Here is an 11,234-nt window from a genome sequence, read left to right on the forward strand (position 1 = left end):
TTATTGAATAGATCACACTTCGTATCCTGTTTTTAAAGACTGGATTTTTTCTTTTCAGAGGAAGGCTTATTATACCGGGCGCGCTACTTTGGAGATTCAGATCTGTATCAGAGAGCACAGAGGATGGGCACTCCAAGCTGTAGCAGGTTGTCTGAAGTTCAAGCCTCCATGCACGGATAATTGCTGCCAGACCCTCCGTGGAGGTCTAAGTACGAACTGGTGATTTCCCTGTGACACTTCAGCATGGCCCATCAATGATTTTTATACCTATTTAAATCTGTTTGAGATCCAGATCTTTGTGGGTCTCTCTTCTGGATGCGCATGTGTAACGGGGGTAAAGTGGAACCCATCTGGGATGTTTGCATGTCAGTGCCTTTGGTGCTCCCTAAGCTTACTTATTTTTTCTATAGTATTGGTGGTGTTGGCTTCCAGGGAGCAAAGTGAAAGGCCTGGGTATGCTTGTGAGTTAGCTGAATTCTTGTCAAGTATTGATTTGAAACATTGTCACACATTGCTTTGACTGGCAAACATTCCTTACTTTACCAGTTCTTGCAATTGATGGTCATGCATTTATGAATAGATTTTGTTGCTTTTTTGCCTATTTTACTGAAAAAAAATATATATCGAAGGCACTTAAGGAAATATGATCACAGGGTTCATAGGGAATAGACTTCTATAAGACCAGCTATTCCTTGCCTCCTGTTGTCTTCCCTTGACATTCAGTGAAACCAAGCTCTCACTGTACACAGCAGGTTGTATAGACTCCTCGCTTTATTGAACTGGAAAAATAATGAAGTCAACCGTGAGTATTAAAGATTCATGTTCTCTCCACTGGGCCATGGCGTAAAGAACTTGAGTTCAAGTGGTTTGCATATAGTTCAGAGGAGCACAAGTGAAACTAGCATTAGTTGGCTCAAAGGTCTGTTAAAAAAAAAAGTTAAAAATTTGGCACAGGATTTGGAGTCTCACTTCTCCTTAATTCTTTGGTTTAATTTTACAGAGACAAGAGGCTTCACGTCTCAGAAACTAACAGTTGAATGTAAAATACACAGGCCAGTCCCTATGTCCCACAAAAATATAATTGAAAGTGAGGGCTCATTAGACAGTAGCCTATGGTGTAGTATCCAAGTTTCAGTCTCTACCTGTCTTTTGCACTTGCCAAAAAGTTATTGTGGATGTTGGACATATGGATACTTGATTTATATACACAAGCAACTTAGGATATTTAGGAGTGGTATGTTTTTGGTTTTGTTCTATTTTGGGCAATGGGAGTGCATTGGAAAACCTGGTCCTTGGAGCTGTTCCTCAGGAGCATGTCTTGAGCTCTGCCATTGTAGTGTGCATCTTGGTTTGGGAATTTTTCTTATCTTTGATACTCTCTCTACCTTGTTTTGATAAGGGCTCTTTTTCTTAGTAAATACAGAGTCTTGTATTAACTCTCTCCAGCTCTGTCCACAGTCTGATGAAGAGGATAGCTGTAAAACAAAGGAACTACTTTTAGCATTCTCAATTATGTCAGTTAAACATATTTCCTATAATTTGGGGATAGGGGTGGGAAAGTGTTTGTTTCTCCTGTTAAGAGATTATAACTGACTGGAGACTGACCCAGTTACCACTTTTATTCCCAGACTCTTGAAATGCCTGAAGACTTTTGGTGAAGTGCACTGAGCCAAGGTGACAGACTTTGTTTTAAAGAATCAAACCTTAAATTAAAATGGAATTGGAGAATTAGCAACGCACAACTGCCCTCTTTCTTCTCTCTCACTGTCTGTTTGTCTTCAGCGTTAGACGTCTCAGGCAGCAGCTAGAACAGGAAATAAAGCTGCCTGCCTTCTTCCCTTCTTTCCAACACCACTAGAGTGCGACAGTCTATAGTTTCTACTAGGATACAGCAACCATGAGAACAAATGTAGAGTGTAAAATAAACAAAAACTCCCACACCAAACTGCAGCAAGCCATGAAGCAGAGGAGACCCTTCCATGATTGCACTGGTCACTTCGAACGGAGAGAGAACTTGGAAGACTTTTAGAAATAAAACCAATTAAAAAAAAAAAAAGAAAATCTATTTAGAATTAATTTATAGCTGTATATATGTTGGACTTTTAAACTATGCAGTGGGTGGATTAAATTATTTAGTTTACTAATTTGGGCAGAAAACTAAAGCCTGAGCTGCAACCGGTTTCTGGTGCTGCCCATCTCTGTGAACCTTTCCTATTTGACACACTAAAACTAGAATCACTTTGCATTATTTTGCTGTTGTTGATAAAAATATGAATTGATGAGTTTCAGGGTTTTTTATTAAAAAAAAAAAAAAAAAAATTCAGATCTGTAGGAACAAAGAACCTTGGTGAAATTGGCCAAACTGATTTGTTTTTGCTATGTTGACATGAGTGGTGGCAGGTCTACTGGGTGCTGGAGCCTCATTCAGCAAGGAGAGCACTGTCCAAAAGGTTCTTAGCTCATCAGTGTTCAATTTGCATATGTGCGTAATATTTTTTTGGCAGTTTGCCTTGTAATCAGTGTGTACCATTAGTTCTGTAAACAGATTGCCATAAGCTTTGTCCTTGTGTTGTTTCTCCTGAACTTTGAATGCCTCATTCACCAGCACTCTCCTGTCTGCAGTATGGCCATTACCTTGGCAGGGCACTTCTGGTGTTTCTTTGAGGAAACCTGTATGGACATGCCTAAAAAACAGAGCCTTTGGTTGCTTCTGTTGAAAGAAGTTTATGCGATGGTCTCATTTTCAGGAGAGATCAGAAAGAGGGAAATGGTTATATATTAGTTACTTAATTGGGCTTTGCAGTGAATCGGTTAGTAGATTACAGCTAATTTTTACCCATTTTATAGCAATGGTTTTTCCAGCCTTGCATTTAGAAGCTGGAGTGATGCTGCTAAAAGCCTGCATTTACCTGCTTTTATCAGATTTAGGTTACAGCAGCAGGATGTTGTTTAAGTGCCAGGCCTCAGGACCCAGATTAGAGCAGCAGGATAGTGCTCGAGGTTATATTATGTCTCTTTGTCATGCTCCCCAAGAGAAGCAAAATTCAAACGAGCTAAGTTACCATTAATGGAATAAACTGGACTTTTCTCTATCCTGCTGTTACATTTTTTTTTAAAGATATCTCTATAAGAACAGCTTCCAGGCTTTCCTTAAGGGGAAATTTATCAAAGCAGCAATGGCTGCCATGTAAAATGATTTGGGGCTGGGAGGAGTGTGAGAGGGCTTTGTTCTGAAATCCAGAAGATCAGTTTGGTTTTTTTGTTTAGTTTTTTGGCTGTCTATTTAACACAATGACAGAGAGCCCTCCTGTTAATTGTAAGCCTTACCATCACTCTACTTTTTGTATTCTGATCTGATTTCATTTATTGAAAGATCACCCTCATGTCTCCTAGGGGAGTACGGTTGGAATCTAAATCTTTTTGGAATAAATGCCCTTTGTAGTAGTGTAAGCTACTGAGCATGCAGAGTTCACTGGGGAATTCAAATGAAACTTATGTTTGCAGAAGGTGCTGAATGTTTTACAAAATGGGACTCTCTATCCAGTGCCCACCCAAACCTTTTGATTTCTCACGTAGATATCATGGATGGTCTGAGTTACGTGCAATAAAGCATAGATCCTAATGGATGCTCACAGAAGCTGTATTTCTTGATTTACAATTGATTATAAAATTGTACATCTATAAATAAATGTTTATAATGTGAGAGTCTCCGACTGTGTGTGTGCCATGCAGGGCCTGGTGCCTTATGTATGGCAATGATTTGTGTGGAAATGAAGTGAGGGCAATAATGGCTACTTGTTTTCACAGGCAACTTTATACCAGAGTAAACCTGATTGCATTAATGGAAGAATCTGCATCCATATAGTAATGCAACTCCTTGCATCAAAGTAAACAAGAAGATTTTACTCTCGTTTCAATCGTGAGTAATTTTACACGGGAGCAAATTACACCATTATGATGTTCATGTGCCTGCCTCTCCTGAGGAATTTTGGTGGTCCTCCAGCCACTTTCCCACACTTCACTGTGCCCTGCCTCAACCAATTGCTGTTGTGTAGCCTGTAATACTCTGGACTCAGTGACAGATGTTATCTCCTTGTTTAAATGCTGGCATGTGACCAAGATCTGCCTTTTTGCATATGTACGCCATATAGGCAATATGTCTCTGGCATACCTACATATTTCACATGCTACCCCTGTGTCCTGCCAGCTCATCCTACTTCCCACTGCAAAGGTGTGGGAGGGCCTTGTGTGGACACAAAGACAACTGTAGGGTCCCTTGTCATAATGATGTCAACACAAGACAAGAAGCAGAATGCTGTGCATGGATGCATAAAGACAAAGGACTTACTGGTGGCTCCATGTAGGATGAAACCAAACACCACCCTCAGCAGGGCTTCAGTCTACCCACCTATTCTATGTAGAGTTGGATGGTACTTTGATATGGGACACCAGCATAGAACCTCACTTCATGTTCGATATGGCCAGCAGCCTAAAGAGCAGGACCAACAGTTCCTTTCCACAGGATGTCATACATCCAGGTGCTCTATGCTTTGCTTTTCAGGAAGCCACATGCAAGCCAGCCCTGATGCCCAGGCTTCACATTCCCACTGCCAGCCAGCCTGCTGCCTCCAGGAGCAGTCGGGCAGCATCTGAGGTGAATGATAAGCATGTGTGCACTTGGCTTTTGTTGTAATCAGTAGATTGTGTTTGCTGAGAGATGCAAATGATGCTTGTTTTTATTCTCAGTGTTGGATGCTGCCATCTTAAGCAAGCTGAAGAAATATGACCTAGATAAAATCAGGTTATGATGACTACACAACTTGTTGAAAAATAGTTCCTAAGTTACAAACAGTTTGTTCTCCAGTTTGATGGGCGTTTTGACTGGGGTCCCACACGGATTTGTCTAGGACCTGCAAAACCTGTTTGGTATTTTCCTTAGCAATGTGAACGATGAGTAGGCGGCATACTTACACTGTTTGCAGATGACATCAAGGTCAGTGTGGTTGCAAGTGTTATGACAGATAGGATCAGATTTCACAGTGATACTGACAAATTGGAAATATGGTCTAAAATCAACAGGATGAAATTCAGGACACATGCCTAGTACTACACTTAAGGAGAAATCAAATGTCCAGCTACATAATGGGGAGTAACTGGCTAGTCTGCAGTATATCAGGCAAGGATGTGGGGCCTATAGTGGACCATGAAAAATATGCCAGCTAACAATGTGATACTGTTGTGAAAAAGGCAGATCTTGTTCTGGGGAGTATTAACATCTCTATTGTAAAGTAATAATTTTTCTCTCCTTGGTGTAGGTGACCACATCTACATGTTCATTAATGATTAAGTTTAGTACCTGTAATAGCAGGTACTAACAATGCGCCATATTCGGTACTACTGCACATTAGCTCAAGCTAACACTTTTTGTGCGATGTTTAATGCTCATTGGACTAATCTGCTGTGCATTAGCATGGTTTTTGCCAGGTGCACTAATGCACAGTAGAATTGATCCAGTGGACATTAAGTGTCTTGCATAGATGCACCCGGAGAGGCCTAAGTTTAGAATATGTGGGCACCACACTTTAAGACTGATATAAACAAATTGGTGGAAAAAAGAAACAACAAGAAAAGTGGTTTAAAAATCTTGGGGAAAGGTCAAAGGAACTGGGTTTGCTCAGTCTAGAAATAAGAGTAATGTGGCGGTGAGAGAGAGAAGTCTCTAATAGATAGGGCTGTGCGAAGCTTCGGGTGCTGATTCAATTCGGAGGAGTTTCAGCCCAATTTGGTGGCTGAATCTCCAAATCCAAATCAAATTGGGACCAATAAAAAGGTCTGAATCGATTCAGAAAAGATTTGGAGAGCTTTGACAATTCGGGCAGTCCCCGGTTGCAGCAGGGAGCTGGAGCCAGACTCAGAGCTGGTAAGTAGGGGATGGGGGAGGGGACCATGGGGGAACTGCCAGGCCCCGCCCCCATGGCTGCCCCGCCTGCCCCAGCTCTGGCCCTTTAAAGAAAAGAACCTCGAACTCACTGGCTTCTGCAGCGGCCTTGGGGCTTCAGGGGGCTTGTGACAGAACCCCCCATGGCAGTGGGGATCACGCCCCTGCCTGGCAGGAGCCAGTTTCATAGATTTCATAGACATTAGGGCTGGAAGGGACCTTGGGAGTTTGAGTCGAGCCCCAAGGGCAGGAAGTCAGCTAGGGTCAAAGGATCCCAGCAAGATAAGCATCCAAATGCTTCTTAAAGGAGTCCAGAGTAGGTGCTTGTACCACCTCTGGATGGAGTCTATTCCAGGCCTTGGGGGCTCGGACAGTAAAGAAGTTTTTCCTTATGTCCATCGTAAAATGGTCTTGAAGGAGTTTGTGACTGTTGGTCCTTGTCATCCCTTTGGGCGCTCTGGTGAAAAGATGTTCTCCCAAATCCTGATGCACACTCCTGATGTACTTATAGGCTGCCGCCAGGTCACCCCATGGCCCTGTACTTTTCCAGGCTGAAAAGTCCCATGGCTCTCAGCCTCTCTTCTCAGGCCTATTCTCCTGCCCTCTGATCATGCATGTGGCTCTCCTCTGGACTCTCTCAACCCCGTTGGAAGAAAAAAAAAAAAGCCCCAATTCAAAGTGCTGGGAGCTGGGGCCAGGCAGGGAAGCCATTGCCGGGGCTGGGGGAGCAGGGGGGGAATGGGCCTGTGTGATTCGGAGATTCAGCAGCAGCCAAACCTCCAAATCAGATTCAGCCAAATCAGTTTGGGGCAGTGATTTGAATCGCTGAATCAAATCACTGTCCCCCAAATCAGCCGAATCCGAAGAGAATACTAGCCGCTTCACGCAGGGCTACTAATAGGTAAACTGCACTGCACTAATAGGTAAAAGGCACTGCATTTCAACAACACAGAGAGTTAATACAGAAAAAACAGTGTTTATAATCTCATCATGGCATTTTTTTACTGAAAATCTTTGGAAGGCTTTTTATAGCAACAAAAATCCTAGAAAGGCTGGTTTCTTAATATATAAACATAACGCTTAGGGGCTATTTTATGAGCCATATAGTACCCAAAGTAGAAGCACATTGCAAAGTGCAGATTACAATAGACAAACACTGTCACCCCCTCTAAATGCCTGAAATGCATTACAAAAATGCTGCTAATGGCACAGTGAATGTTGAGCATGCCAATGAGGGATGTGAAATGCAAGTTTGGAGATACAGCCCTACTAGGGTACTTTCGATCACTGCAAGGAGTCTGGAGGGTGGGGTCAAGGCACTGCTTTTTTATGCCCTTCCAGCCAGGCCAAAACATCAGGGCTATGGAAATTACACATGAACTGGTATAACTGATAGGAAACCAGTTCAAATCTGTAACACAACAGAAGTTCAGTGCACATAAACCACTTTCAAAATGGCTGAAACCAGTTTCAGATATACCTGGATAGATGCAGTATCAGACTTAATGATTTTGTATCAGATTTAATCAGATTTTGATTAAATGGGTTTATTGAACTTCTGTCCCAGATCCAGGAGGCACTATTCTGGTAATAGTGATGTGCATCTCAGTGGCTTCCCCCTTCACCTTTGTAAATAGGTGTGATACTGTTTCATCATGTGGATCTAGGACACCATCCTTTAATGTTATGGCTTAACTTGCAAAAAAGCAAACAGCCTGGCATAATTGGGCTCTTTTCTCCTTCTCCCCCTGCCCTCTCTCCCCCCACTCTCTCAGCTGTGCTCTCTTAAAACTTACAGTTAAATATTTGACTCCATGTTATGTCTGCACAGAGCTGTCCCTAGAGGTGTACAGTGTTTCATGTGACCCTATCTGGGTAATCAAGGAACAGCTCCCTACTTAATATAAACAGTGTTTTTGTTATAGCAGTTTCTTACAGAGCTGTTACAGGGCCTGCTGTTCTCCCCCAGCCTCTCTAACTCTTGTTTTTCCTGTCTCCTCCCCCTCACTTCCTGTTCCTCCTTCAGACTCCTCCTTTCTGCTGCTGCTGGTTTTGCCTCAGATCCATACGTATTGTTACATCTTTCCTTTCTAAGTTCAAAACAGATGATTAACTTATTCCCCTGGTTGAGCCAGAGGTTGCTAGCACACCGCCCACCGTGGAGACCAAGCCTTTACCACTGGTCTGCTGTGTTCTTTAGGGCTTATAGTCATCCAGGTATGCTGGTCATTGTACCAGCCTCCCGCTTCTTGTTTGTTTGATTTTTCTGGGTGCTACGCCTGCTTCTGTTCTGTCCGTGTCTTTCCTTTGCAGGCTGGACTCTGCTTGTGTATCTCTTTCCTTTGTGGAGTCCGTGGTGTCTTTCTCTCCTATCTGGGGCTCACTGATGACTGACCAGTTGTCAAAGTTGTCTCGGTCCTGATCCTGGAATCTTTTGCTCAATTGTATTTCCTCTCTGCCAGCTCTCCGCAGCTGCTTTCGGTTACGTCTCAGTCGCTGCTGTCCAGCATGCGAGCTCCGGGTGGGCAGCAGCAGCAGACGCTGCCCGGCACGGCAAGTGGGGTGGCCACAGCTCCTGCTGCCACGGCGCAGCCCTGATGGGCAAGCCCAGAGCTGGCGCAGGGCTCAGGCTGGCAGCAGGGGTGGGTTACAAACTGGTGCTGAGAACGGGGGGGTGGGGGAAAGCGGCCCCTCGCCCGCCCCATGGCCGGCGTCCCGCACTACAGCTGCTCACAGGCTGCCAGGGGCTGCCTGTGCCTGCTCCAGACAGCCCTGCACAGGCTGCGAGTTGCTGCAGCATGAAGTGCTGGCCATGGGGAGGGTGAAGGGCAGCCTTTCCCACGGGCTAAGCACCAGCTCGTCTCCTGCCCTTCCCCCCACCCCCTTACCTTAGCTTCCCTGGCTGGGGCAGCCCCTGCTGGAGCTTCCAGCTGGGAGGGGTGGGGCTGGGCGGGCCCTGCTGTTGAAGGAGCCCTCCAGGGCTTCCCCTGGGTCCTACTGTCCTTGGTTCCTGTCAGCTTTGACAGGAGCCAAGGACAGATAAATTTTAATTTTCTAAATTTTTTTAGGGGCCCTGTGGGCCGGATAGAACGGCTTTGTGGGCCAGATTTTGCCCACCCCTGTTCACGATGTCTTGCCGCAGAGCTACTGGGATCACTACCCTGTCTCCCTTGAACAGAATTCCATCCTGTATACATAGTTCATTCCTCCATTGGTAGCATGTGGAAACTTCTGGTGGTACTTGTGCCTTGTGTTGGGGCCAACCCTTAGGATGGTTCATTTAACTGCTTGTAGCACACCATCCTGTTCTTTACTCTATTGTATTGCTTTGAGACTGCTTTTGGAGATGGGTAAGTCTTGTACCATATTACTGGACTCTAACTCCTGTTCTACAGATCCATCTGTGCTGCACTCTGGAAGGTACGTTCTACTTAGTGCGTCTGCCACTTGCAGGGACTTCTCTGGGTAGTACTTTATACTCACATCATAGGCCTGGAGTCTCAGCAGCACGCATTGAAGTCTCTTAGGAGCACTCAGCAAAGGTTTTTTCATTATGAGCTCTAATGGTTTGTGATGTGATTGCACATCTACTCTCTCTGTCCAAAGGTGCACCGATGGAACCATTCCAGTCCAAACAATACCACTAGTAACTCCTTTTCTATCTGTGTGTATCTCCTTTAGGTTTCAGTCATTGCTCTACTAGCAATAGCTATGGGCTGCTGGTTCTGCATCAGTACTGCTCCCAGACCTCCTTCTGGCACATCACACTGTAGTACTAGTTGCTCAGCTGTGTTGTAGTACTTCAGTATTGAGGCCTCGCTGATGAGTTTTTTAATTCCTTTGAATGCCTCCTCTTGGGTCTGTGCCCATTCCCAGGCTGCATCATTGTGTGTTAGCAACCCGAGTGGCTCACAAGTGTTAGACAAATGTGCACAAAATTTGGACAGATAGTTAACCATCCCAATAAGGCGCTGGACTCCTTTGACATCCTGTGGCCTGGGCATCTTCATAATTCTGTCACCTTCTCCATAGTCCTTCCAAAGTCAGCAGATGTCTGGTGTAGGGTACTTCTGTTCTTCTCAGCTGTATGTTGTTGGCATTCAGTTTAACGTTTCTCTCCTGTCGTCTGTTAAGGAGTTGTTGCAGTTTGGCGTCATGGTCACAGATCGCCTCTTCATTATCATCCCCTTCTCCTATGACAAGAATATCATCAGTCACAATCTTGATACCCAGAAGACCTTCCAGCTCCTAGTTCAGCTTCTGCTGGAAAACTTCTAGAGCTGGACTGATCCCCATGGGCATCCTTAACCAGTGCAGGTGGCTAGATGATTCCTTTAGCTCCACATGCCAAAATCCATTCTTGACATTGTAAACTGTGAACACTTTTGCTCTATACAGGTCAGGTAGTACATCCTTAATTGTTGGCAGTGGGTAGTGGCTTCTTTTGAGTGCCCTGTTAAGTGGTTTCAGATCAGTGAAGATTCTCAGTTTGCCTGATGGCTTCCTTACTACTACAACTAGGCTGCTGATCCAGTCAGTGCTTTTTTCAACTGGTGTGATGATGCCTTTTTCTGCAGATTTATCAATTCTTTCTTCAGTGGTTCCAGCAGGGCTAGCAGAATTCTGCGTTTTGGTAGTCGTACTGGTTGCACCCGTGGATCTATTTCTAACTTCAGTTTGCATTCAAAGAGTCCAGTGCCCTGGAATATATCTCCATATCTTAACAAAATGTTAGGTAGTGAACTTAATGACCATTCTTGCTCTTCTGTGACCTGGAGGATGTTGTGGTGTTGCACTGTAATTAAATCCGTGGCCTGTGCTGCCCGGCTGCCCAGCAGTGGATGGGTGTCCACCCTGTCAATCACTATAAATTCCAGGCGGTACTGTTTCTTGTTGCGTGGATTTCTTATAGTCAGCCGGCATTTTCCCAGTGGCCTCACAGTTGTTTTGTTATACATTAACAGCACGTGGTGACATTTTTCCATTATGATGCTGCTACGCAATAGATTCACATGAAGGACATTGCAACTGGCTCCACAATCCACCTGGAATCTTATAGGTCTTTGCTCTAGCATAATTGTTGCAAATATGGCTGAGTTGTTGCCCACTTTTGTCTGTAATGTGTGTATCCTGTGAGTCTGTGAATCTGTCAAATTTACACTGAAAACGTCCTCCTCATCTGTAGTCTCCTGATCCCTCATCACTGCATGGACTGGTTGTTTTTTTTTCTATTTGGGTGGCTACAACACTGACCCCTGAAATGATTCTGTTTTCCACATTTTTGCACTCTTTTCAT

The 11,234-nt window shown here is 44.4% G+C and overlaps 1 protein-coding gene across 1 annotated transcript in view; it reads left to right on the forward strand.

Moving 5' to 3' along the window:
• Nucleotides 1-3,703, forward strand: part of DNAJB12 (DnaJ heat shock protein family (Hsp40) member B12) — a 32,064-nt gene extending 28,361 nt beyond the window's left edge. Inside the window, 2 exon segments of the mRNA XM_025209228.1 lie at nt 59-209; nt 1,629-3,703. Of these exon segments, the coding sequence (XP_025065013.1) occupies nt 59-180 (122 nt within the window). The 3' untranslated portion in view covers nt 181-209; nt 1,629-3,703.
• Nucleotides 3,704-11,234: the final 7,531 nt, after the last annotated feature.

The sequence above is a fragment of the Alligator sinensis genome, unplaced genomic scaffold, assembly GCF_000455745.1.
Source record: "Alligator sinensis unplaced genomic scaffold, ASM45574v1 scaffold849_1, whole genome shotgun sequence".
Taxonomy (NCBI): Eukaryota; Metazoa; Chordata; order Crocodylia; family Alligatoridae; genus Alligator; species Alligator sinensis.